This window comes from Brassica rapa, chromosome A04 (genome assembly GCF_000309985.2).
Source record: "Brassica rapa cultivar Chiifu-401-42 chromosome A04, CAAS_Brap_v3.01, whole genome shotgun sequence".
NCBI lineage: Eukaryota > Viridiplantae > Streptophyta > Magnoliopsida > Brassicales > Brassicaceae > Brassica > Brassica rapa.
In genome coordinates, this window is record NC_024798.2 from 7,848,495 (window position 1) to 7,876,016 (window position 27,522).

The window sequence follows — 27,522 nt, forward strand, 5'->3', positions numbered from 1 at the left end:
ATGCTCATATTTCACCCCCTTTTGGATCACAATGCTCCCAAACATCTCAAATCACTCCATGGCACACTCCAGCACCTAATAAGGACAATGAATGCAAAATGCAACCTAGACATGGCTAAATCCTAATCTATATGATGAAAATGCTCATGGATGAATGGATAAAACAATGTAAATATGCAAGATATCAACTCCCCCAAACTTGTTCTTTTACTTGTCCACAAGTGAACTTTTTAGAACTCATAGGGAGAGAGGTTGAAGGTGGGAGCACATAGCCAAAAGAAACACAACTAGCACACTCTCTTATTACACTCTAGCTTCTCTAGGCCTATCTTAACTCTTTTTGTTCTTACACTCATCATCAAGCATCCACACATTCAAATCAACCAACTCTCACATTCATTAAGCACAAAACATCAGGTGAATTCTTGCAAATGGTCAGTTGGTCCAAGTCATTTGGTTGGGTAAGGGAAGGCTTTTATTCAAGTGATTCAAGAGGTTCAAAACATATGATCTTTAAGGTGGTTTACTCTCAAAACAAGTAGCCTTGACATTGCACATAATATATCTAAGAAAGGGACCAACTCATGCATACAATGCTCAATCTCCATTGTTCTACCCTTTTCCCAAACATACAATTACACAATCATTCCCAAATGTCAAACCCAACTCACATCTCTCACCAAAAGATCTTAAGAACTTTAACTCTTTCTTTTTGAAATCTACAAGGGATTTTTCTACAACCTCAAAATATTTCTTAGCTCCTAACAACTTTGCTAGCCCCCTTTTCTTTCTTTTTTTTTTTTTTTTCGATTTCTTTTTTTTTATATATATTTTTTTTTTAGGTTGGGGGCCAAGACTTTTCAAAACTAGAGCTAGAGGTTCTCTACTTATCCCAGAAAATCAATTCACTTAAGCACAAAGAGTCTATCCTTTTTATTTTTCATTTCTCCCAAATCATGATCACAACACTCACCCTCCCACCTATAGCTAGACAAAAGAGTGTCCAATCTAGCAAAAATGAAGATCAAGCATTGTCGTTCCCGATACTCTCAACATTATGCGCATGTAAGACTTTCCGAAGAAGGCCTCACTCATCAAACAATGAAAGCTTAAAAGGAAGGAAAGGTTTTGGGAGTGGTCTATCACTAGAGTTTGTCAAAAAGATTGGCATAAAAGATGTGACAACTCCAGTGTGTATAGCCATGACTTAGTACACAAGGGACCCTAAGCAAGAAGCATTAAGTTCATTCATTTCTAATAAAGTTGTAGTTGGCTTCAAAGACTGAGTTTCAGCAATCAACAAGTTTCAGGAAGAGTTTTCAAGGCTCGAAACATACAAGTCTTTTTGAGAGGTGCAAAAGCTAGTCAAGTGCAACGTAGTGTTCTTTACAAGGCATTCAAATCATTTCTCCCAATGCAAATGAATGCAACCTATATGCTCTAGACTCTCTTAAAAATGCAAATGATGCAAACTAAATGATTGATTTTTTTTTTTTTTTTATCTATGCAAATAGGTATGCCATGCATAACTCAATAACCTAATCACCCTTAATCTCCATAACCCATGAATTCAAAAGGTGATTACTCACTAATCTCCATGATTCCTCTTAAACCCATATTGGATTTTAGATTAACCATGTAGAGAAATAGATAAGAAATCAACAAGAACACAAGATGAAAGCAATGAAATCTGAATCTAAAGAGGTTTTTTATTAGTTCTTCCCTAGAAAAGAGATTATCTTGCCTCCGATGGCTTACAAAGTACTTAACTTAGGTTTAGAAAGTGTAAAACATCAAAACAAATGACCAAAAGGCCCCTGAAATAACATAAAAATCGTCCAAGCAAAACACGCGGAGCGACCTAGCATAGTCGCTCCAGGAGGTCGCTCCCGACGCGTTTTTTTGTGTCTCGACGCGTCAAAACGCGAGTGACTTGAGCTGGTCGCTCTGGCTGGGAGTGACTTGAGGTAGTCGCTCTGGACTGGTCGCTCTGGCTGGGAGCGACTTCGGTAGGTCGCTCTGAGAGGTCAGGTCACTCTGCGATGCTCGACCAGGATGGATATGCCTCTAGTAAATTGATCATAACTCCTTCATTACATCTCCAAATGACTTGAAACCACTTCCATTAGAAAGCTAACTCAATTTTCTGTGTCTCCACAAAATCTTAGCAACAGAAGATTTCTCTAAAGGCTCCATCCATGCTCATATTTCACCCCCTTTTGGATCACAATGCTCCCAAACATCTCAAATCACTCCATGGCACACTCCAGCACCTAATAAGGACAATGAATGCAAAATGCAACCTAGACATGGCTAAATCCTAATCTATATGATGAAAATGCTCATGGATGAATGGATAAAACAATGTAAATATGCAAGATATCAAAAAGTACAAATCAAAATAAGAATTTATATTTTTAATTTTAATAAATGTTATTTCTGTTGAGTTTATATATATTTATTGATCACTAAAAATAACTTTTTTCATGAATTTCTGTTATTTAATATGCTTCTGAATTGATGGATATAAAATAATGAGAAAATTCTATTAAAAGCTAAATTTTGTTAAGTTTTTTGATACATAAACTTTATGCTGTCCAATTTAATATCTTAATTATCATTTGTTCATATTAATACATAAACTTTTAAAATTGTATCTATTTTAATACCCGAAATTTATATATTTTAATCAAATATTAATAAGTTTCAAAAAACAATTAACGATATTTTCCAAATCTAAGATATTTTACTTTTGTTTGAAGTTTTAGGAAGGAAATTACTAAATTATGGAGAAATACTAAATTTAGAAAAACTTAATTTTGAAGGAAAAATATAAATTTGTTTTTTATTTGAGAAAACTAAATAAGGAGGTGATTTGAATGAGTTGTAGCTTATGTTTTTGGATGTAAAATTTAAGATGTAGATTTGTTTGATATAGATTATTTTGTTGTAAATTTGTAAATCACTATATTTTTGCTCTGAAAATAAAGTTCTATACAGCCATATTTTAATTTTGTAGAGATTTTTTTTTATATGAGAAGGAAAAGAAAGTTCAATTGGTTAACATATGAATCTGTAAATGTTTACTGTAAAAAAAAAAGACTAAATTTTGGCTGTCTAGAGTATCTACAATCACAACTACAACCAATCACTTCCTAAATTTAATATCAATACTATTAAAAGGGAAGGAGTTTTAATAAATCTACTTAAAAAAGTTGTTTGGACCATTTCCTTGACTAACAATATTTTTGGTCTTACCATAATATTTAATTAACAATAAGTAACCAAAAATTTCTCTAACAAACATTTAATAATACATTTATTTATTAGACCATATTATTTTATATAAGAACAAAGTTATACGACATATATGCTATCCTTTATTAGATGACCATACCATTTGTTACACAAAAATAATGTACCACATATACTTTATTATATTATTCTCTAAATATGTCTCATTAATCTCATAATTAATAAATGACTCATTTCACTCAATATAAATAAATTATATAAGTCGTTTGATCCACCAACTATGTAACAATACACGCCATCCTTTCAATACTTCTGTTTTAAATTATGAAAAAAGCTAATTCATATATTTGCTAAGAATATATCTTACTTCGAAAAGTATCTAAATTTGAAACAAATCAAAAATTAAATATTCTTATACTTTTATCCTATTTAAAAAAACCAAGATATAGCAACATTGTTACAAAATATTTTAACCAAAAAATAATATACCGCAGATATACTATTTAAATTCAATAACTTTATCAACTTTAACAGATTTCATAACTCATTTAAAAATTAACATATATCATATATCATACTATACCATGGCATCATACATTATATATTCCAAAATATACAAAATCAAATTTAATAAAGTAAACCATATGTTAAAAATTATATATTTTACTTTAAATTATTTTTTATACAAAGTATTTATCATAAAATTTGTTATTTAAAATAAGTTTAAAACTATTAAAAACTTTACAAATTTATACTATTAAATTAGCCAAAAATATTTCAAGTACATCTTAAAGATAATTAACTCAAAAAATGTAACTCTTATAAAATGCATACAAAATACAATCAGAGAGTGTAAGGGCAAAAACAAAATGAACCTCTTGAATCACTTGAATAAAAGCCTTCCCTTACCCAACCAAATGACTTGGACCAACTGACCATTTGCAAGAATTCACCTGATGTTTTGTGCTTAATGAATGTGAGAGTTGGTTGATTTGAATGTGTGGATGCTTGATGATGAGTGTAAGAACAAAAAGAGTTAAGATAGGCCTAGAGAAGCTAGAGTGTAATAAGAGAGTGTGCTAGTTGTGTTTCTTTTGGCTATGTGCTCCCACCTTCAACCTCTCTCCCTATGAGTTCTAAAAAGTTCACTTGTGGACAAGTAAAAGAACAAGTTTGGGGGAGTTGATATCTTGCATATTTACATTGTTTTATCCATTCATCCATGAGCATTTTCATCATATAGATTAGGATTTAGCCATGTCTAGGTTGCATTTTGCATTCATTGTCCTTATTAGGTGCTGGAGTGTGCCATGGAGTGATTTGAGATGTTTGGGAGCATTGTGATCCAAAAGGGGGTGAAATATGAGCATGGATGGAGCCTTTAGAGAAATCTTCTGTTGCTAAGATTTTGTGGAGACATAGAAAATTGAGTTAGCTTTCTAATGGAAGTGGTTTCAAGTCATTTGGAGATGTAATGAAGGAGTTATGATCAATTTACTAGAGGCATATCCATCCTGGTCGAGCATCGCAGAGTGACCTCTCAGAGCGACCTACCGAAGTCGCTCCCAGCCAGAGCGACCAGTCCAGAGCGACTACCTCAAGTCACTCCCAGCCAGAGCGACCAGCCAGAGCGACCAGCTCAAGTCACTCGCGTTTTGACGCGTCGAGACACAAAAAAACGCGTCGGGAGCGACCTCCTGGAGCGACTATGCTAGGTCGCTCCGCGTGTTTTGCTTGGACGATTTTTATGTTATTTCAGGGGCCTTTTGGTCATTTTTTTTGATGTTTTACACTTTCTAAACCTAAGTTAAGTACTTTGTAAGCCATCGGAGGCAAGATAATCTCTTTTCTAGGGAAGAACTAATAAAAAACCTCTTTAGATTCAGATTTCATTGCTTTCATCTTGTGTTCTTGTTGATTTCTTATCTATTTCTCTACATGGTTAATCTAAAATCCAATATGGGTTTAAGAGGAATCATGGAGATTAGTGAGTAATCACCTTTTGAATTCATGGGTTAGGGAGATTAAGGGTGATTAGGTTAGTTCTAGGATGTTTTAGTGTAGATCATTCTTGTTCCTTGCTAGTAGAGTATTCATAATGCATCTTCTGAGTTGGCCACTCAAAAGTTGATCAATAGACATTTCCCACCCAAAAGGTGTTTGATGAAATGCCTGAGACAACTCTCCTAGGCTTTTAGTATACTTTGCCAAAGACATTTGTTGTTAAAGATGCTAAGATAGCTAATAGACTTGTTAGTAATGATTGCTTTCATATTATTCAACCAAAGACATTTGATGTTTGAGATATGTTAGCAAATGAGCATTCATCTAGACATAGAGCTTGCTTAGAATTGTGTCTAGGCTTAAGGTTGATAGTTTGATTGATCATTTGCCATCCTTAGTTCGATACTTGATCACCCAAGGTCTAATCCCTATACCCATGAGTTCTCTTTTCCTTTAGTCAAGAAAGTATCATTCTGTTATTGCTTTCTAGTATTAGTAGTAGTTTAAAACTCATCTAAATCATTGGTTGCACTTAGATTAAGTGAGTACTTGCATTCTCAGTGCTTTGATATCCCTCAGAACTGGTTCGACAATCATCTATACTACAACATTTGTCTTAGGAGCCTTGAAAACTCCTAACATCACTTTTACAACCGAAAACTTTTGAACAAGATTCTTTGGCTAGAGAATCCGTTTAGGAAAGCTCAAAAGTCAGAATTAAAAAAAAAATAAGATGTCCAAATCTAATCCAAAGCAAAGAAAATACATTGGTCTCTCCGATATTCAAATTATAAAAAAGGAAAAAAATCCAAACCTAAAATGGAGGGAAATGGCTACGATATAATAATAATATAGAATAATATTAGTAAATGACAGACTTGACCCTCACACAGATCGTCATTACCCGGAAAAAAATTAATTTGTCTCGATACGGGCATGTGCTTGTAGAGTAATGCCCCCCCAAAATGTATATTAAAACCTCTTTGGTCTTGTCTCCACCACTTTCACATCAAAACTAAACCCTTGTTTCACTCTCTCTTTGTGTCTCTTCCTTCGTTTTGCCCCTCTATCGATTCCACAATGCTAAACTCCGGCGATTCTATGAAGCGGAGTCGTTGATTTCCCGGCGTCTCTCTCGATTTTTCCGTTATATTCATTCGTTTCTCCGTCCGATCCAGCCACGCTTTTTCTGTCGTAACATCAAAATTTCCCAGGTAAGGGCATTATCATGTGTTTGTTTTATTCTGATTAGAATTTCGATTTTCTTCTTCATCTTATTATTACCTGTCTCTTGATCTGCTTTTGTTTTGTTTGAGGTTATGATGTTACGAGTGCGTTTTTTTTTCCATCAGTTTTTTTTTTTTGTTTTTGTTTTTGAATTTGATTCTTTGTCGTTCTCTCACGGGATCTTTGGCATTAGGATCTCTCTGTTAATCTCTGCTGCGAAGAGAAGACAACATTATGCCGGAGGAGCGTAACGGATCCAAAGAAGAGGGCTTTCAGTTACAGGGGTGTTCCAGCGAACCTGGTCTAGAGGCTGAGAGTGTAACCGAGATGAAGAACAAGAAAACGGTTAAGCCGATTGATCGCGAGGTCAATAACATTACCCGGAAGGTTCTTCGCTCAGGTTCTGTGGCAATTGATACGGACAAACATGATGTGGCTGTGGAAGAGAAGGGAGATGATCTAAGTGAGGTCGATGAGGTGAAAGAAGAGAAGGCTCTTCTATCTGTGGCAAATGATACAGAACATGATGTGGCTGTGGAAGAGGAAATAAAGGGAGATGTAAGTGAGGTTGACAAAATTAGCTGTGAGGTGAAAGAAGAAGCTCAAGTTAAACGCAAAAGAGGACGGCCTCGGAAGCTGCAGATCAGCAGCCAGTCTGATGGTAATGAGGAGAAGACAAAAGTAAGTCTGGCTGAAGAGCTAAAAGTCAAACGTAAGCGGGGAAGGCCTAGAAAGTTTCCCATCACAGGTGGTCAATCTGACACTACTCCAGATACGGTTGACTCTATTGATGATTCCAGTAGACCAAAGCGTAACTGTGGAAGCAGGGCTAAGGGACCCGAGTCTGACGGCAGGGGAAGGAAGATGGGACATAAGCGTGGAAGACCAAAGACGAAGAAGAAACCTGGGGAGACTGATGAATTAGATTGTAAAGCAACGATGAGACTAAGGCCTTGTGAGAGTTCCTTAAAGTCACGGCACAACAACAAACCCTTAGGTGATGGCGAAATGAGGAGTGGAGAAGAGAAAATTGATGATGGAAGACGATCTAAATTACAATCTAAGAAAAGGCTGAGTGACCGCATACTTCAGTTACTTCTAGCTGCTGGTTGGACAGTTGAATACAGGCCGCGAAAAGAGAGGGCATACAACGCTGCAGTTTATGTGAATCCTGAGGGAAAGACTCACTGGTCAGTGACCAAAGCTTATGAAGTCTATAAAACAAATCTGGAACGCAGCATGACGGATCATTATCAAGTAGACTCTGGTCTTGGCTTGCTGCCAGAAGAGGACCTTCACCTTTTAAGGAGAAAAGTTCACAAGAAACGGAGCGATACAGGTAAGCCAAGGAAGGACACAGATACTACTAATGAAGATACGGTGGTCTCGAGAAAGAGACTAGGAGAAAAAGCGCAGAAGAAACGAAAAGTGTCACACAAATTTGAAAGAAGTTCGGTTTCAGTCCGGAAAATAAAGAGGGAAGAAAAACATAATAGAAAGCGTGGTGCATTGTCGGCTCGCAGTTCTTTGTCGGATGCGGATTCCAACGAGAATGGGTACATTTTATTTGAAGGAAAACGCACCATGCTGGGATGGATGATTGATTCAGCCATTGTGCCACTTAACGGGAAAGTTGAGTGCAAAAACACACAAGGAATAATTACAAAAGAAGGCATTCGTTGCAACTGCTGTGCCGAATTATTCTCTGCTCTCGATTTTGAAGTTCATTCTGGAGGGAAGCCATTCAAAAGTCTGTATGTAGAGGGTGGGAACTCGATCTTGCAATGCTTTCTTGAGTCTTGGAATAAACAAAGCGAAGCAGTGCTTAAAGGGTTCCATGTTGTGGATTTTGGTAGTGGAGATCAAAATGATGATACATGTGCTATATGCGGGGATGGGGGAGATCTTACCTGCTGTGATGGTTGCCCTTCAACTTTCCATCAGAGCTGCCTCGGCATTAAAGTAAGATATGATGATTGACCATTTAAGATTTTGAATTAGCTATGTTGTTGCAGCGTATTGATTATGTTTCTTGTATAAACTAAACTGCAGAAGTTCCCAGCTGGTTCCTGGTTTTGTTGCAACTGCTCATGCAAATTTTGCGAGAAAGTGGAGGCAGCTAATCATGGCACTACTACAACTCTTTCCCCCTTGTTGAGGTGCCACCTATGTGAAGAAAAATGTAGGAATTACACCTTAAAGGCGTATCCATCCATCAACTAACTATATTTGTTTATTTCCTTCTGTTAAATTCTTAATATGGGGGTTTGAGCTCAAAACGTTACATTCCGCACTTTTGCAGATCACCAAGCATGCATCAAGCAAGATGGCACTGTACCTGTTGAAAGTAGTACTCTTCCATTTTGTGGAAAGTACTGTCAAGAGGTATCCTTCCTTTATTATTATTATTTTTGTTTTAATCACAGAGCTGTATTACTTGAAAAAACTTTTTCTTGTGGCGTAATGAAAGTCAATATCTTTAATAATACTCTGGTAATTTTCAATTATCGATTTAATAGCTTTCTATTTTAAATTATATGAATGTGATAGTTTATGATTATAGTACTACATTGGACACTGAGAATTTCATTTGTTTGTTATTTTTCTCTTAGTTATTCGACGGACTACAGTTACTCATTGGAGTAAAACATTCATTGCCTGAGGGCTTCTCCTGGACATTCCTTCGCCGCTTTGAGATGCCTCGTGAGGTTTCCGATAGTGACATATCTGAGAAGGTTGCATATAATGCCAAACTGGCTGTTGCATTTTCCGTTATGGATGAGTGCTTTTCACCTTTAGTTGATCACAGGAGTGGTGTCAACCTGCTTGAAAACATCGTCTACAATTTTGGGTAAGCTCATCCTCGAAACCTTTTCTTACATACTTGTGTCTGGTTCAGTTAGTGCTTAACTGACTAGATTGACTGTTAACAGTCCTTATGCTACAAGATTATGTTTGAACCATTTTCCTATTGTTTTGTAGGTCGAACTTCCATCGGCTAAATTACAGCAATTTTCTCACTGCTGTTTTGGAGAGGGGTGATGAAATCATTGGTGTGGCATCTATCAGGTGAGTCTGTGGTATCATGAACTTGACTGTACGGATTAATACATGATTGTAGATTTAGGGAGTTCTTAACGTTGGATAGAATGCACTACATGTAGTAGTTTATGTCTTCCTCATAAAAATTCCCTCAGTGTATGCCTCCAGATGATCTGATCTTAAAATGATATTTACTGGAACCTCTGTTGCTTGTTTCTCATTAAATGGATAGTATGACTGAATGTTTATATGAATAGTGAGAACGTAAACCTCTGTTGCTTGTTTCTCATTATAGCAGTTTATGTCTTTTTCTTCCCGTGAGTGCGCATAAAATGGTTTTTATTTTACTCAGGATCCACGGCAATCAACTGGCAGAAATGCCGTTTATAGGAACCCGCTACATGTACAGGCGTCAAGGGATGTGTCGTCGACTAATGAACGGCATTGAATCTGTAGGTCTTCAACACCTTGTCATATCCTAACTTCTTTCTTTCAATTTTTCAGTTTGTCTGTTTATATATTTTTCAAGATCTTGTTTATTGCCTCTCAAGTGTTGCATTCTATATGTGAGTTTTGTTAGATGTCTGTCAGTTGTTTATTTATCGCTGACCGAGATCTTGTACTCTTTTGTTATCCTTTATTATCACTTGTTCTGAAGATCAAGTAGACTATTTTGTTCTGAAGATCCATATTTACATGTGTTTGTTATCAGGCGCTTAGCTCTCTCAAAGTAGACAAATTAATCATACCAGCAGTGCCAGAACTAATGGATACATGGACTTCAGGCTTTGGCTTCACGCCTGTTAGTGAATCAGCCAGAAAAACAATTAAGAATTTGAACTTGGTGGTGTTCCCTGGTGTTGACATGCTGGAGAAATCATTGGCTAAGGACAACGGTATTAATTGCATTGCCATCTGATTTGTTAATATGCTCATGTTATGTTCACTTTCATGGACTGACTAAACTTACTTCAGGTGAACTGCTGTTGGCAGCTGAGATGAGCCTGCCTGTAGATGTTGAGGAAACTAAGCCTGAGGAGTGTAAAGACGAGCTAGATTGTGGAACTGCTGATGCCGAATCTCCTTCTTACCAAGTTGATAGCTGCTTGAAGTCGATGGATGTAGTCAAGGGAGTTAATGATACAGACCTGAATCTGAAGTCCTTGGAGGAGAAAGAAGAGATTGGGACTGGGAAACTGACAGATAAAGAGGTCGATCTTCCTCATGTTGTTGTTGTTGATAACCAGAGAGAATCTAACTTGGGAGTTAATGATGTTACTCATGAGGATCAAACTGATAGAAAAAGACAGCAAAGTGGTGATTTAAAAAGCTCTGGAGTTAAAGCTGAGGGTACAGAGGAGCCAGATGAAGAATCCGACTGTTTCATAATAGAAAATTCTCAGCCACTTGGTAATGGTGGTACAGAGAAAAAGATTGGCAGCAAAGCTTTATCGCTGAAGAAAGGAGTGGCTTCCAGATTGAGAGTATCACCCCGACTGATTCAAGGATCATGGGGAACGTCGAGGGTGAACAAAAGGTACACAGGTACCAATGCCGTGTTGATCGGCTCTTCACATGGCAGGTGTGTTTGAGGTTCACTGCAGCTTTTGTTTGTGTATGTGCATATGACCAGAACTAACGCACTTCTGTCTATTTTCATGACAAACGATAAGGCGCAGGTGAAAGAAAAGTAGCTAGACTATTAATCCTAATTGCAGTGCTTTAGTAGCTTTTTAATAACTCAGAGCCATAGGTCAAGTAAAAACTTGCACTGCTCAGTGCTTATTAGATTTTTTCTAATAATTTTAGGTAGCAGACAAATTAATTTATTTCATGGGGATTTTGTAATCTCAAACATTGAGCTGCTTCATCTTATTTATCTAATGTGGATCTTCTGGCTTGTATGATCTCTCTTCACTCTTTCATGACTTCGTCACCAAATTGGAAACTGTACTTTGTCTTTTCTCCCTGAGATTAAATTAATTTCCTACAGAGTGAAGATATTTTCGTTTCTCGGATCTAAAATACTAATTTTAAGAAAACAAAAAAAATTACCTATAGCTTCAATCTTTCTTTTTTTTTTGAAAATCATCTCAACACATATTTACGTATCACTAGCTAAATATAAAATCTATTTATACTAGCTCTAGTGTGAGGTTGAACAGCTTCAAGAAAAAATAAACTACTTAGTCATATGCCTTATCGGGCGTACATCAACCTATAACCAAAGTGACATGGTCCTACAACCTATACCAAAGCAAAGAAGTTTGAGTATTGGAATGGGGAGTGTACAAAGAGAGAACAAACACGAAGGTCACTCATACATAGTATGTTTGTCATTTACCCCTGACAAATTTCCAATTAGTAGCCAACGGCTTTACACAAAAAAAAAGTACTAGACTGCATCAATACTTATTTACCAACGATAAAAATATCTTATGTAAAGCTGATACTTGCTTTTGGTGTAATGGTCTCTACACAATTTGATACATATCAAATAGGACTACGCAAAAAACCCGAATCTGAAAAATTGAACTGAATCCGATCGAAAAAAGATGTACCAAATCCGAACCAAAATTAGTTAAATATCTGAACGGATTCGAAACTTTGATATTTAGAGAATCGTAACCGAACTCGATCCAAACAAAAAAAATTTGGGTACCCAAATCTATCCGAAATAGATTTAGATATCTAAATATATTAATAATTTTTAGATTTTATATATTCAAAATATATAAGATATTTTAAAATTATCCAAAATACTTATAAATATATACAAATAGTCAAAATTAAATTAAATGTCTATAATAGTTAAATAATACGTAAACACCAGAAATACTTGGAACCCCTTATATATTAATCATGGATCATTACAATATGTTTTCGTAGCCACGTATCATCACTAGGATGATTCTTAGAATTTTTAGAAAAATAAGTTGGTTCATATAAACATATATTATACTTTTTATTAAACTAATTATCAAATTGATTAGTAGTGTACAAAATAATATTATTTATTTCCTTAAATAAAAGCTACGGAATTACCTAATATGATTAACATATATATGAAAATTAATGATTATAAATAATACATATTTAATAATAATTTTTGTATCTTTTCTCTTTTTGTTTAATTTTATATTATTAAAATAATTGAATAATCACATTAAGCATATAACCAAAAAATTAAGATTTTTTTCTTATATGTTATATTTTGTTTTTTTAAATAATTATACATTACTAAAAATGATGAAAATCTCACGTTAAAAATTTTGTGATCGATGGTTTAGTTTTTTTTTTTTTTTCAAACCAAATACAAATGATCAAATTGTATGAATATTAATGCATGATGGCCCATGAGGTGTCTTGTTATATATTCTCACTAAATTATCTTGTCAAATGCTATTATGTTCATCTTCGTTGACTGATTTTCATGTTTCTTTTTTTTTTTTGACAAAAGGGCCTGATTTTCATGCTTCCCATTTCGCTTTTTAGATGAAACTGACAAACTGATGAATATTTGTAAAGGATCAATGCTCTTGAGATTTTTACGACTTTGATATACGATTAATTCAGTTTTTTCAGTTTCGTTTTTTTTTAGAATTAGTTTATTCCAGTTATTTACGTTATAAATTTTTTGATACTTGAAATCACTATTTAAATATTAATAATATGGTGCTTTCAAATTTAGGGTTATGTGAGATAAACATGATTAGAGTGATACACAATACTCGTTGGCTCAAGAAGAGGCTACAAATAGATGAAGCTTGCCAAGAAAAAGCTTATACAATAGGTAAACGTGTGGACTGACTCTGTATTTGCTGAGTTCTACAGAGCGATTGGCGCGGCGAGTGCTTTCTTGTTCATCATACATTAGCTGCTTTGAGGGAAAGAAAATCAGAAATCTTGCTGGTGTAGAAATCTGGTTGTATCTTGTTCTCAGGGCTTTCCAACATCGAGATTGAAGTAACACCTTTTAAGTGAACAAAACAATGTGAATAAATCTAAAATGGTTGAAATCGAGACTGTGAAAAGAGAGCAACTGTTTTATGGATGATTAGTCATACCCGAGAGGACAAGCAGAGTTTTACAACCGCCATTCTGCCCAAACAAAATATCAGTGTCCAATCTATCACCCACCATGCATATCTGTGACTTCTCGATTCCGAATCTGCACAAATTTTTCAAAAATGCACAATATTAGTGATCAGCATTCCCATTACTTGGCAAATCTCTTTTGTACACTACGGAAGGGCATACAAACACAATTTTTCTGTGATTACGAAACAGAAAGACAGAATATGAGAATTTAGTCTTACTTGTCTGCCAAATAGTCCATCATAAAAGTTGAGGGCTTTCCAACGACAAGAGGTTCACGTTGACAGGATCCAACAAGAGCACCAACCATAGAGCCACCACCTGAGACACAGTAATTGCATAGTGGTCGTTCACGGATGATAGAAAGTGGTAATCATAGACAAAGAAAGATTTTTGCATGTACAGTGAGTGCATTTTTGTAAGAGGAGAAAATTATAATCCTACTACAAAACTACAAAAACTAAAAAACAGTAGATTAAAATGGATACAAGAAGCCAACCTGCCCATTCTTGAGCATCGGTAAGGTGAGTGACAGCATCTCGGTTTGTAGCAATGAAAAGACAGCCCGGATTTTCGCGGATACAGAGAGTTCCATACCTTCAATTGAAATGAAGCTGTTAGAAACTTGGATAAAATTTAACAAATACCTATAGCACAGAGCTCATCCATAGAGCAGTAAGTGTATCAGTCCTGAAGAGCTACTTTTATTCTTATGGTACATGTACACACATAATTCGAACATCTTACTGAATTTTGTAGTAGTTGAAATAGCGGTCAAATCCAACCACCACAGCTCCCACCTGGAAAGAATTTTCGGTGAAACTTTAACTCAGTTTTAATCACAATGACAAGTATTTCATGCTTTCTAAAGGTTGAAGAGAAAGAAAAAAAGACACAAAGATAGCAAAGTAGAAGGAATGAAGGATGACATACATCATTATCATGCTCCATTAGAAATCCTGGCTTCAGTTCAATCTGTTTTTTACCATCATCCTGGTATTGTATTTAAAGAATGGACTGTTCAGAATAATGAGAGTTTTGCACAAAGTAAAAGTAGATCACCGAGAACCAAAACGGGAAAATTAGAAAGGAAGGTTATACGATACATACCGGACCTCCAAGGTACTGGAAACCAGCAAGGTCGAGCTCCTTCAAGATACCCTCCTCACCAATCACATAGACCTGAATAAAACACATACATCAAAAACTTGCAAAAGGAAGCGACATACTGACAAGGAAAAACTAAAGTTCTATTGAAAGATGATGGGCTTACCTTCTTATCTTTGGGGAAATTAATAGACTGCAAGTATGCAGCTGCAGCAAAAGAAGAAGCAAATATTTCCTCCTGTAAAGAAGAAAATAAATAAATAAAAACAATTATCTAGCTAGGCAGTGAAGTGTGAACTAGATTACTAACCTCGTTAACATTGAGGCCAAGAGTCTCAAACTTTTTGCCATATTGTTTCCTAGACTTTGTTGAGTTGTTCGTCACAAAAACCAACCTCTTTCCCTGGAATGTTGAGAATACGAGTAGTTAATAACAAGGAAAAGCAATTTGATGATATAATGGAAGAAACTTCCCAAAAGGGAGAAAAACGATTTCAAACTAATCAATTTTATTTTTTTTATCGATTGAGATTTTTGCTTACCAACCTTGGCACGGAGCATATCAAGAGTTTCGGGAACTCCCTCAATCAGTTTATCTCCTTTCCAAATTACTCCTACAAAACAAACACATGGTTCACCACTTTTCGCCTAGAAGATAGATATCAAAATATCCTCATTATAACGATTTATCCTGATCCCAAAACCTGTAGCATTCTATTTTGAACTACAATGTGTACTACAAGGTTGATATATATATATATAGTTTAAAACAATCATAACAGCATCTCCTTCTCTCCCCAGTGTAACACACTAACATTCCTCTAGGGATTATCTATCTCAACTAAGTGATTATCAAATGACATTATATCAAACCTTTAACATTACTTTTCTAAGCTCAATATGTTCTGAGCGAAAGAGGCATACTAGTTTAGAAGCAAAACACACAGGTCGTAGATTTGTGCCAAAACAATAAGAATTACCAAATTAACATTCTTTTGTTTGATGACACTCACCGTCACAGTCAAAGATAAAAGTTTCAACGGAATCGATGAGCTGATCGGCGTTCTCGAGCTGCTGTGCCGCCATAGCTCTCGGTGTCAAATTGGGAGTCATCACACGCAGAGGCTTATGATCGATTCTGCGAATGAAGCCGCCGGAGAAGGAGGAAGAACGAAATCCTGAGAAAGCCTTGACGGAGAAGAAAGGTTTGGAGTTTGGTAAGAGAGAAACTGAGGAAGAAGAAACAAGTGTTGTTCTGTTCAGCATCTTTTCTTCTCTTCTTCCTTTTTTTTCTGTTTCCGTTTCTTTTGGAATATTTTTTAAAAAAATTAATTATAATTGGTTAATACGAGTGTGGATGTTGCTGACGTGGCATTTTGGGTGGACGTTGTAGACGAAGATATCATCATCATTCTCAAACGTTTCTTAGCCTTATACATTGGATCAACGCTTATCCGACACACATTATATAACTGATAAAGCACCATGTGTCTTTGCCACTCACTCGGTTTAAATCTCATAACCGGTAAAATTCGGTTTACAAGATATGAGTGATAATTTTGATTAATTACGGTTATTCCCTTTCAAATTTGTTTCTATTTCCACATTTAAATTTTAAAAACAAACACAAAAAATAAAACTTTTGTTTTTCTTTTGCCAATCTCATAACTCTCATTCTTTGATGATTCACAAGTTCAGAAGAGAACGGAGAAGTGACTGTTTTTGAAAATATATGAGTTCAAAATATACACTGATCTTATTTATGACAAAATTATCAAATAACAAGCGTCAAACCATACATGATGATATATAGATAGTTTTTGCCATTTCACAAACATAAATATATAAAATCAACCAAAGAATGTATCCAAAGTACCAAAAATAAAAAACATTGAATTGAAATCAAAGCTTGAGTTGAAAAGGGTAGGAAGGCCAATCCTTGAGATCTTCTTCTTGCCTCTGGAACTTCCCATCATCATCATCTACAACGCTCTCATCCAAATAATCACTGTACTTCAACAAGAACGCTAACACAAGAACAACCCACTCTAAGCAGAACATCACTATACACAAACCACCGGCGAGTTTAAGAATCACCGCTCCGTCTTCTTCCAGAACATAAGATTTCAGAACCCTGAGGAAATCCCCTGTTCTCGTGAATATCAGAACAGAAACTGCCCCTTGGAATATGGCGGCGAGGACCGTGGCCACCATGTGTGCACCGTACAGTCTGTCGCTTGTGGTTGCGGCCGTTGAAGAGGCGAAAACGGAGCAGCCGGTGACAGCGGTGGCGATGGTGAGAGTGTGGAGGAAGATGAGAGAGATGCCGGAGAGAGAAGGGAAGAGACGGAGGGAGATTGTGAGGAAGATGCAACTTGAAGCGGAGCCTAAGAGGATGTAGTTGCAGAGTAGGAAAATGTTGTGTGTGTTTCCTTTAGATCTTGAGATTCCCATTTCTCTTGTTTAACTGTTTTACAAACTTTGACAAGAGAGGAGAGATATTCTTTTTCTTTTTTTGTTTTTATGTAAGTTGTTTTCTGTTCGTATCAATTCACTTGGTTTTAGGATTTTATATAGACATTGACATTGCATACGGAATAAAATTGAGAAGCGATAAAGCTGATAATTTGTTGGGATTAACGGTCCAATTTTCTTTTTCTATTTGAAAATATGACCGTTATATGGTGGCTTAAAGGAAGAAATGACTAATGTGTCGATTAAGGTGCAACGGCTCTTTTACTTTTAAAATGTTTAGTTAATTGTACGTTTCTTATTCGTCTTTCAATAGTTGTGTAAAAGTCAACTAGTGCTACCTACTACTCAGGATAACACACTGTTTACTGATCTGAGATTTTGAAGAGTTGAATTGTTAGATATACAAAGGTTAGAAATTAGGAAGCCACTATAAAATGTGTTATGTTTAAAGTATCATGTATTTTGTTCAATTTACATTAAAAACTATTATATTACTCAAACTACAGCATTTGAATAATAGAACAGCCAACAACAAAATTCGATGAAACGCTCTACCAGCCTTAACAAATGTTCAATGATATGTTGTTTTATAAGATATTATAGTAATTTTTCTCAAAAAAGATATTATAGTAACTTATCTGATGATATTATACAGTGAAACATCTATAAATTAATAATGTTGGAACTAAACAAAAACTATAATTTTTTTATTAATTTATAGAATATTAATTTATCGAATATTAATTTATCGATATACGAATTGAACCAAAAATTTAATTTGGGACTATAAAATTATATTATTTTATAAAGATTTTTAGTGTATATTAATTTATAGATTATTAATTTAAAGAGGTTATAATGTATAAGGGAAATGCATAAAAACCATCAATGTAACAGTCATTTACACTTTTAAACTTCTAATTTTTTTAATAATAACTAGTTGATTTTCTTGTGCTCATGCATGGATAAAAATATTTAAAAAACAAATATATAGTAAAATTACTGATATTCTAATTTAATTTACTTATTTTATAATTTATATGTATGATTTAATTTAAATAATTTGTATTATTTTAATTAGACATCTAATTTGGATATATATATATATGTATATATCTAGTTTTTTTGTTATTACTTGGGTATATTGAATTGTATTTAGTTTCCCGAATTTAACCATAATATTTTTTGCTGACACAGATACGTTCATAAATTCTTTTGTATAATTAGATATTTGTGTATGTGTAAAAACAGTAGAGAAACGAAAATGATGATTAGTTAAAAAAAATTATAAACGAAGATAAGATTTTGAAAACTCATGAACAGATATTAATATTTACAAAATAATTTTTTTTTTTTGTAAATTCTAAGTAAATTTATACTTTAGATGTAGAAAATATAAATTTAAAATATTCTAACTTATAATTAATAAGTTTTAGTTATTGCCGTAGTTCAGTTCTTCATCTTAAATATATGTATATATATACTTTCGTAAATTCTTTTGTATAATTTGATATCTGTGGATTTGTAAAAGTAGTAGAAAAAACTAAAATGATGATTAGTAGAAAATTTTATAACCGAAATAAAATTTTGAAAACTCATGAACGGATATTAATATTTACAAAATAATATATTGTTTTCTAAATTCTAGCAAACTTTATACTTTTGCTGTAGAAAATAAATTAAAATATTCTAAATAATATTAACCATAAAATTCATATTGGTTTATTTATTATTATTATAGGTCTATTATGCTGTATAAATATATAAAAATTAAAAAAATTATTAAGCCTTTAATTAATTTTTGTAATAATCTGAGAAATTGGGCAATGACTATTGCGGTAATTGCATGACCTAGCCACAACTAGATTTTGACCAGCGCTTTAAAAAGCGCGGAATTAATTCTCTTTTAAAATTCTACAAATTTTTTAATTATAAAATTTTATTTTAAATTATAAGATTATGTGTTTTTATATATGATAACCATATACATTTAAAATTTACTGATTGTTTATGTTATAATCATAGATATTAGATATGATATATAAAAATTTATATTTATATTTATGAAATTATTTTTAAAGAAGTTAATTGTTTAGAAAAATATTGTATTAATTTTAATTTATTCTAAATAATTATATTTATATACTAAAGATATTTTCTCATTACATATTTTAATATTATTTTTGCACATCTTATTTTTTATTGATAATATTTTATTTGATCATTTAGATGCATATATTTGTTCCAATTATACAAAAACACTATTATATAAGTTGAAAAAATGAATGATATTTCACATTGCATATTTTAATATTATTCTTTGCAGATTTTAACTTTTAATTATTATTTATTTATTTATTTACTTAGATGCATATATTTGTTCCACCATATAAAACTCAACTATAAAAATTGTAATGGAAAGTTTATGATTTTTTTATTTCTCATATTAGGAAAATACACTACGAAAAACACTTCAATTAATTTGTATCTAATAAATAAATTATATTAGTTTAATTTATTTATTATCCGCAAAATTAAGTATATTTCATATGATTAAAAATATCTAATTATTCAAAAAAAAATCTAGTCGAAAAAAATTTGCTATGGATATGATAAAGTTTTACCTATAGTAAGTGCTAATAGTTAATTAGCATTATGGTTTTGTTTTGGTTTGTAAAGAAAATTTATTTGTTACCATAAATATGAGATATTTCTATTATTTTGTAAATATGATTAAAATTCAAGGGTAGAATCCTAAATTTTTAAAATAGGATCATGCTTTAATAGTATAGATGTTGCAACATAACAATCATGACGTTGGGTGATAAAATATTTTTATAATGGTTATTTTTATATAAAATATCATTTTGGCAATCGTAGAAGATTTCATTTATAAATATAGTTGTGTAGAACAAGATGAAGAGGATGATGACCTTGTCATCTTACCAAACGTCGATAACTCCGAGCTGATTGCTCAATTCAAACTCAGTCTGGTAGGGAGAATCTTCAACACGGAACGGCGCAGCGTCGAGGCTCTCATCTCTCTACTCCCTCGACCTAACATTTGGGATGTAGAAGGAAGGGTTAGAGGACTGGATCTAGGAAACCACAGATTCCAGTTTGATTTTGAGTCAGAGGCTGACCTTGTTAAAGTCCTAAACAAGAGGCCATGCCACTTCAACAAATGGGCCTTTGCTTTGGAACGGTGGATTCCTCATGTTGGCGACATCTTCCCTAATACCATGACTTTCTGGATCAGTGTCAGCGGCATCCCAACACATTTCTGGATGGATCCTATTTTCGATTCTCTGGGCAAAAGGCTTGGCAATGTGGGGCTTATTGATGCTAGAGCTGCTAAAGTACAGGTTGAAATAAACATGGACCGCCCTCTGAGATTTGCCCTCCGCGCCCAGCTGCCCACAGGTGAGATCGTCCCGGTAAAGCTTGTTTACTCTAACCTCCACCGCTACTGCAGGCACTGTCGTCATGTTTCTCATGAGGTGGAGTCTTGCCCACAACTCTCTGAAGCTGAAAGAACAGAGAAAAGCTCAAGACTGGAGGGAGATAGGGACCATCCAAATTTTAACAGAATTGATGCTCAAAGAAAAGGAGAAACCTCTAAGCGGCCATTACCTCAACCTTTCAAGGACAGACGCAGTGGGGAGGACACTCACAAGGACACCCGAGATAGCGTTTGGAAACGCATTGACTCTCGGTATGATCCACGAGTTGACCATCGCCCATCCTCCAAATATGATCACCGACATGATAGCAAACCTGTTGATCGTAAAAGGGATCCGCCTACCCGTGACTCCTATAATAAACGAAGATATGATGAGTCTTTTCTCTCAAGCAAACAAAGGGAGGCATCACGCAGGGAGAGAGACAAAGGAAAAGATAGAGAAATCTCACCTAGCAAGACCGACACTCGGGAATTGGCAAAGGAGATTGCTCGTGAACCTCTTCCTGTTGCAGCTCTCCCCCAGCAATCAGAGCCCATCCCCACTGCTGTACCAACAAGACAAGCTACAGTTTCTCCAGAACTCACCAGGGACAGACCCTTCAGGCTAAACCTCCAAAAGAAAGCTTTCACAGACCTGAAACAAAAAGAAAAAATTTTAGATGAAGATGAGGTTTCAGATGAGGGAAGTTCTGCTAGGAAAAGCTTATTTTTTGAAGCTCCTCCACACCCACCTTCGGTCAATCTACCTATCACCCTGGCCAAAGATACATCAATCAAGGAAACACCTAAAAGTTGGTATGATATGACACTAGAAGAGGATGGTTCTATGACTGAAGAAGCGATGAACACAAAAGGCCCCTCACAGAGTCCAAACAACAGTACTTTACCACTCACTGAGAGAATCCTGGAAGAAGAAGACTGGTTGGATGATGGGAATGACTTTGGGGATGTAGATGGCAATGATTTTGGAGAAGAAGATATTGATTTGATGGAGGAGGATGATCTACTTGGCGAGGAGCTAAGGATTGAAAACGAGAAGCACCTCCAAATCGATGACTCTGGAATCGAAAGGGCAGACGGAGGAGCGACCCTTGAAATCACAGACGGCTCTGGCTTGGGCAAGGTCGTTGAATCCACTGTCGACGCAAAGAACAAGACTCCTACGAAAGGGGCCAGTTCTTCATCGGATCGTGTCTCAGGTTCTTCTGCATCGATGAAGAAAAAAAGAGGGTCGCGTAGTCCTTCGGCCTTTGGAGTTTCGCTAAGACAACGTAATCTCAAAGCTGGGCTTGGCTCTCCAAAGTCCCTCACAGCAGGCCCAGGGCCAAATGGATCAAAAGTAAGACAACCAGGCCCATCTCCATCAGCTAATCAGAAAAAAGCCCGCGAGGCAGTTTTACTAAAGAACACCAATTCTAAAGTGGCAAGCGGAAGGCCACCGAAAGTCCCGTGATGAATACTATTGCTTGGAATTGTCAAGGAGCTGGAGCTCCATTGACAAAGGAACATCTTCAAGAACTTCATCAATGTTTTCTACCTAGGTTTTTATTTTTATCGGAGACAAAAAACAATCGATCCTTTTTGCAAGATGTGCAAGCTTCTTATGGTTATGATCGAGTCTACACCGTCGATCCACGTGGTCGTAGCGGTGGTTTAGCTCTTTTTTATATGGATGATCCTGTTGTTTCTATTTTGTATGCGGACGAGCACATGATTGATATTGAATCTACTTTTGAAGGACATGTTATCTATATGACCTTTGTTTATGGTGATCCGGTTATAAGAAATCGTGATTTGGTTTGGGAACGACTAACACGAATGAGTTTAAACCGGAGCCAAGCTTGGTTTATGATTGGTGACTTCAACGAGATTACGGGAAACCATGAAAAGAGAGGAGGAAGGAGGAGACCGGAAAATTCTTTCCTCCCCTTCCGCACCATGCTGGATAACTGTGGGATGCTTGCCTTTCCATATAAGGGAAACTCATTTTCGTGGGTGGGAAAGAGACGATCCGGAAAAGTCAAATGTAAACTAGACAGAGCCGTGGCGAATGAAGAATGGCACTCACTCTTCCCGGCCACAAATGTGGAGTTTTTACAGCTTTGGGGATCAGATCACCGACCAGTATTAGCACGTATACAATCCGTATACAGAAGATCGAAGAAGAGTTTTAGATTTGACAAAAGATGTCTGGGCAAACCCGGATTTAAAGAGGCAATTGTTTCAGGTTGGGGCCCTTTCAGTGAAGCCCATGATATGGACTTTCACCATAAAGTAGCCTCTTGCCGACGAAACATAATTTCTTGGCGAAAGAATAATCCAACAAATTCAGCAAGACTTATTGAAGAGCTGAAGAATAAAATTGATCAAGCCCAGGAAGATGACCATACTACTCTGGAAGAGCTAGAAGATTACGACGTCAACTTATTACTGCTTTCAGAGAAGAGGACGAATATTGGAAACAAAAAAGTAGAACACAATGGCATCGAGCAGGTGATAGAAATACAAAATTCCATCATGGGATCACAAAACAAAGACGAGCTAGGAATCGTGTCATTTGTATCAAGGATAAAGAGGGAAGGATGGTAGAGAGCGATCATGGAATAGAAAAGGTGGCTGTCGAATATTTCCAAGATCTCTTCTCTACCTCTATACCTACAGATATGGACGCCTCTTTGCGCTTCATAAAAAATAAAGTTTCTGCTTCAACAAATGACATTCTTACAGCTGAACCGACGGAGCAAGAAATCAAAAAAGCTTTATTTGATATTAAACCGGAGAAAGCTCCAGGCCCAGATGGTATGACGAGTAGACTTTTTCAGAGATTTTGGCATGTTATGCAAAGAGATATCATCAGACTAGTGAAAGACTTCTTTAATGATGGAAATTTTGACCCGAGACTAAATCAGACCAACATTTGCTTGATCCCAAAGAAGGAAAGACCGAGAGAAATGACGGAGTTCAGACCTATTAGCCTCTGTAACGTTAGTTACAAGATCATATCGAAACTGCTATCTAAGAGACTCAAGAGAGTTCTTCCTGAGCTGATTTCGGAGACTCAATCTGCCTTTGTGGCACGACGTTTGATCACAGATAATATTTTACTTGCGCAAGAGAACTTCCACGCCCTCCGGACAAACACCAGAGCTAGAGAAGAATTTATGGCCATCAAGACGGACATGAGCAAAGCGTACGACAGGGTGGAATGGAGTTTTATCCGGACCTTAATGCTGCGTTTGGGGTTTGCAGAAAAGTTGGTTGATCTTATTATGTTTTGTGTTACATCGATCTCCTATCAAGTGATCATTAATGGAGAACCCAGGGGTAAAATTATACCCACGAGAGGTTTGAGGCAGGGAGACCCATTATCCCCGTTCCTTTTCATCTTGTGCACTGAAGCTCTGATCTCCCTTCTTAAAGGAGCGGAGGATGAGAAGCGCATCTTAGGACTACGTGTGGCTCGGGCCAGCCCCCGGATATCTCATCTTCTCTTTGCGGACGATAGCCTTTTTTTCTGCAAAGCAGAAGTGAGACAGTGCAAGGAAATTTTAGACATCTTGGACTCATATGGAAAAGCTTCGGGACAGCAACTAAATGCGACTAAATCTTCCATCATTTTTGGAAATAAGGTCGATCAAAACATAAAGCAGAATATAAAGGCTGTTCTTGGGATTACTACTGAAGGTGGGATGGGCAAATACCTAGGACTCCCAGAGCAAATTTGTGGCTCTAAGATGAAAGTTTTCTCTTACGTACAAGACCGTCTTAATGGATGTGTTACCTCGTGGTCCGCTAGATTACTCTCGAAAGGGGGTAAAGAGGTTCAAATAAAATCTGTGGCGCAAGCTGTGCCGACATACAATATGTCGTGCTACTTGCTTCCACAAGGCATTGTGGAGAAACTAAAGAGTGCTATCTCAAACTTTTGGTGGAGCTCGAGCCAAAACAACCGAGGATTACACTGGATTGCATGGGACAAGATATGTGTTCCACATGATCAAGGTGGACTTGGTTTTTTGGACCTACACGACTTTAATATCGCCCTATTAGCAAAACAACTTTGGAGATTGATCCAGTTTCCAAAGTCTCTGCTTGCTCGAGTCTTGAGAGGACGGTACTATAATCGATCAAGCCCCTTGGAAGATCGGAAGGTCTACTCACCCTCATATGGCTGGCGTAGCATTATGGCAGCAAAACCACTCCTCAAATCAGGCCTACGAAAGACTATTGGAGCAGGACAAAACACATGTGTTTGGTCTGAGCCTTGGATTCCGGACATTGAGGCTCGCCCGCCGAGACCATCCAATCAAATCACTCATAGACACCCAAAACTCCTTGTCCACTCCTTCATTAGGCGTGATACAAGGGATTGGGATACTAACCTGTTACTAGAATACTTTCATTCTGAGGATATCCCATTAATACTCAAACTACGACCAAGTAATACGTGGTCTATGGATGGGTATGCGTGGAACTTTACAAAGTCGGGCGTTTACTCAGTAAAATCAGGATATCAACGTTTACAGAAGACTAAACCATGTGATGACGAAGCTCAGATTGTACAACCAAGTATCACTGGTTTACAGAGCCATGTGTGGAGTATCCCCGCTCCCGGGAAGATGAAACACTTTATGTGGCAAGCTTTGACAGGATGTATTGCTACAGCCGAAAGACTTGCATATAGACACTTGGGAACCGATAGGAGCTGTCCTAGATGCGGTGACCCTGAGGAAACCATTAATCACCTCCTCTTTGAATGCCCCCCGGCTCTCCAGGTGTGGGCTTTATCGGACTATCCGTCCCTTCCGGGTTACTTCCCGAGTACCTCTGTTTATCAAAACATGAACTTCCTTTTTTGGAAGAAGAGAAACGTGGCCCCTAGGGAACCACTTATTGAGACTTTTCCATGGATCTTATGGTACATTTGGAAGGCTCGCAATGATAAATTTTTCAATGGTAAGGATATCTCCCCATTGGATACCCTCCAGCTAGCTTCCCTCGAAGCTGACTGTTGGAGGAAAGCAAATTTACTGGAGGAGGGAGAAGAAGAGGAGCAACATCCTACTCCGTCACTAGTTTCGACTGCTTCTGTGGACCCCCAACGTCCGACCTGCCAAATCGATGCATCATGGATCGAGAATAGCACGGTTAGTGGCTTAGGGTGGTTCTACAAGGATCAAATGGGAGTCGAAAGATTTGGCCTACAAGGATGCAGGAAAAGCCTATCAGCTCTCCATGCAGAGATGGAAGGACTCATATGGTCGATGTCCTGCTTACGAGAGTTACAGTACACCGTGATTCATATCGAGACTGACTGTTCGGACCTGGTGGACATGATTTCGAACCCTACTGACTGGCCGGCTTTTGCCTCCGAGTTAGTTTCCTTTCGACTTTTACGAGCCGGTTTCTTGGAGTTCAGTATCAGCCGCATACCGAGGACAAGAAATTCTCGTGCAGATTCTCTCGCCAAGGAAGCAAGATGTAGCGGTGTTCTCTTTTCCCATATTGATCAGACTCAGTCGGACAGAGCGTCTCTTCGGAACGACTCAAACCCGACTACCACTTGATCTTAGAAGATGGGGACAAAAAAAAAAAAAATATAGTTGTGTAAATATTGCAATTAACTGATCTTTCCTAAAATGCAGGAGATTATAACTATTCTCTTATATTATTTAGGATATGCTATGTGTAGAGATTAAATAATGTATAACTAAATTCTAATTAATAGGTCCAAACAACCTTTATAAGTAGATTTATTAAGAATGCTTCCCTTTTAATAGAATAGATTATCATTTATAACACTACTATTAGACCGTCAGTTATAAATAAATATATATATATATATATATATATATATATATATATATATATACCTAATAAATACTCATATATGTTTTATCAAATGCACCCGTTTCTAGTCCTTATAATAACTAGATTTTTTAACCGCGCTACGCGCGGATAAAATATTATATGTATTTCTCAATTCTAAAAAAAAAATGTCTAATATTGTATTATATTATTTAAAGAATATAAAATAAGACTATATAACATAAATATATTTTTAAAATTTTCTTTGTGGAAATCATTATGTTGTTTGATTGTTGTACTTGATTCACATATTTGCATAGATATTTGTGATAGATGAATAACAATATTTTTATTACCAGTCAATAATATATATTTATTATATAATATAAGAAAAATGAAATTATTTACTTTTTAAATAAACTTGTCTCATGTTGGGAACTCGGTTATAGACATATCATATTCGAAAGAGAGATTTTTACAATTATCAATCTTCTTAGCAGTCAATAAACAAATATGAATATCAAAACAATATTTCATACGATCTCTTTGTGGAATAACTGCTCTGAAGAAATTGAGTTTAGGCATAAAAAAAGACTGGAAACGGATGTGTAGATGTGTTATCTATATCAGCTTTATAAAGTACTATTCATAGTTCATATATCATTTATGTCTATCATATTTTTTTGTTCATCCTTTCTTAAACATCTTGAAATAACTGATACTAATTAATAATAAACTTTTGGCTGGTTAAAAAAATCAAATTTGTCTAGTTATCGCTTAAATATTTTTTTAATATTGTGTAAGAAGCTTTCAAGTGATATCATAGTTTAATTTTTACTATGATTTTTTTTGTTAATTTTTAGAGTTTTTTGTATTTAAGATTTTTTTTCCATATTAAGCTTATATATATATATATATATGTCATAAAAATTACCATCAAATCAGTTTTACTTATTTATTATTTTGTTTTTAATGAAAATATACTTTTTAAATAATTTAATTTAAAATAAAATTATATATTAATTTGCTGTATTCTAACAATT

At 35.6% G+C, this 27,522-nt stretch overlaps 3 protein-coding genes across 4 annotated transcripts; 1 reads left to right on the forward strand and 2 right to left on the reverse strand.

Annotated features, from left to right (window-relative positions):
* Window positions 1–5,818: 5,818 nt before the first annotated feature.
* On the forward strand, window positions 5,819–11,469 carry LOC103849167. Of its 2 annotated transcripts, none has more exons than XM_009125974.3 (9): window positions 5,819–6,473; window positions 6,680–8,448; window positions 8,542–8,668; window positions 8,789–8,871; window positions 9,099–9,337; window positions 9,469–9,555; window positions 9,881–9,980; window positions 10,241–10,424; window positions 10,504–11,469. In XM_009125974.3, the coding sequence occupies exons 2-9, from the start codon at window positions 6,721–6,723 to the stop codon at window positions 11,118–11,120; spliced, it is 3,165 nt and encodes a 1,054-aa protein (XP_009124222.2). In that variant the 5' UTR covers window positions 5,819–6,473; window positions 6,680–6,720; the 3' UTR covers window positions 11,121–11,469. The 2 variants fall into 2 exon arrangements, with proteins under 2 accessions (XP_009124222.2, XP_009124221.2); XM_009125973.3 differs by having other exon boundaries at window positions 5,821–6,473; window positions 8,539–8,668.
* Window positions 11,470–13,178: 1,709 nt separating this feature from the next.
* Window positions 13,179–16,059, reverse strand: LOC103849168 (phosphoglycolate phosphatase 1A, chloroplastic). Its single transcript, XM_009125975.2, has 11 exons — window positions 15,747–16,059; window positions 15,280–15,347; window positions 15,044–15,136; window positions 14,900–14,971; window positions 14,737–14,808; window positions 14,560–14,619; window positions 14,374–14,426; window positions 14,126–14,223; window positions 13,848–13,947; window positions 13,596–13,699; window positions 13,179–13,501 (listed from the first exon to the last, which is right to left on the reverse strand). The coding sequence occupies exons 1-11, from the start codon at window positions 15,997–15,999 to the stop codon at window positions 13,395–13,397; spliced, it is 1,080 nt and encodes a 359-aa protein (XP_009124223.1). The 5' UTR covers window positions 16,000–16,059; the 3' UTR covers window positions 13,179–13,394.
* Window positions 16,060–16,466: 407 nt separating this feature from the next.
* LOC103849166 lies at window positions 16,467–17,638 on the reverse strand. The gene has a single exon (XM_009125972.3). It carries the CDS (start codon window positions 17,185–17,187, stop codon window positions 16,636–16,638), a length of 552 nt encoding a protein of 183 aa, XP_009124220.1. The 5' UTR covers window positions 17,188–17,638; the 3' UTR covers window positions 16,467–16,635.
* Window positions 17,639–27,522: the final 9,884 nt, after the last annotated feature.

Excerpts from the sequence above, each read along its gene's own strand:
- LOC103849168 (XM_009125975.2), bottom strand. The coding sequence starts at position 15,999 with ATGCTGAACAGAACAACACTTGTTTCTTCTTCCTCAGTTTCTCTCTTA. Across the intron at positions 14,427-14,559 it reads TAATGGAGCATGATAATGAT|GTGGGAGCTGTGGTGGTTGG; the intron begins GTATGTCATCCT and ends AATTCTTTCCAG. Across the intron at positions 13,948-14,125 it reads CGATGCTCAAGAATGGGCAG|GTGGTGGCTCTATGGTTGGT; the intron begins GTTGGCTTCTTG and ends ACTGTGTCTCAG.
- LOC103849166 (XM_009125972.3), bottom strand. The coding sequence starts at position 17,187 with ATGGGAATCTCAAGATCTAAAGGAAACACACACAACATTTTCCTACTC.
- LOC103849167 (XM_009125973.3), top strand. The coding sequence starts at position 6,721 with ATGCCGGAGGAGCGTAACGGATCCAAAGAAGAGGGCTTTCAGTTACAG. Across the intron at positions 8,872-9,098 it reads GTGGAAAGTACTGTCAAGAG|TTATTCGACGGACTACAGTT; the intron begins GTATCCTTCCTT and ends TTTTTCTCTTAG. Across the intron at positions 9,981-10,240 it reads TAATGAACGGCATTGAATCT|GCGCTTAGCTCTCTCAAAGT; the intron begins GTAGGTCTTCAA and ends GTTTGTTATCAG.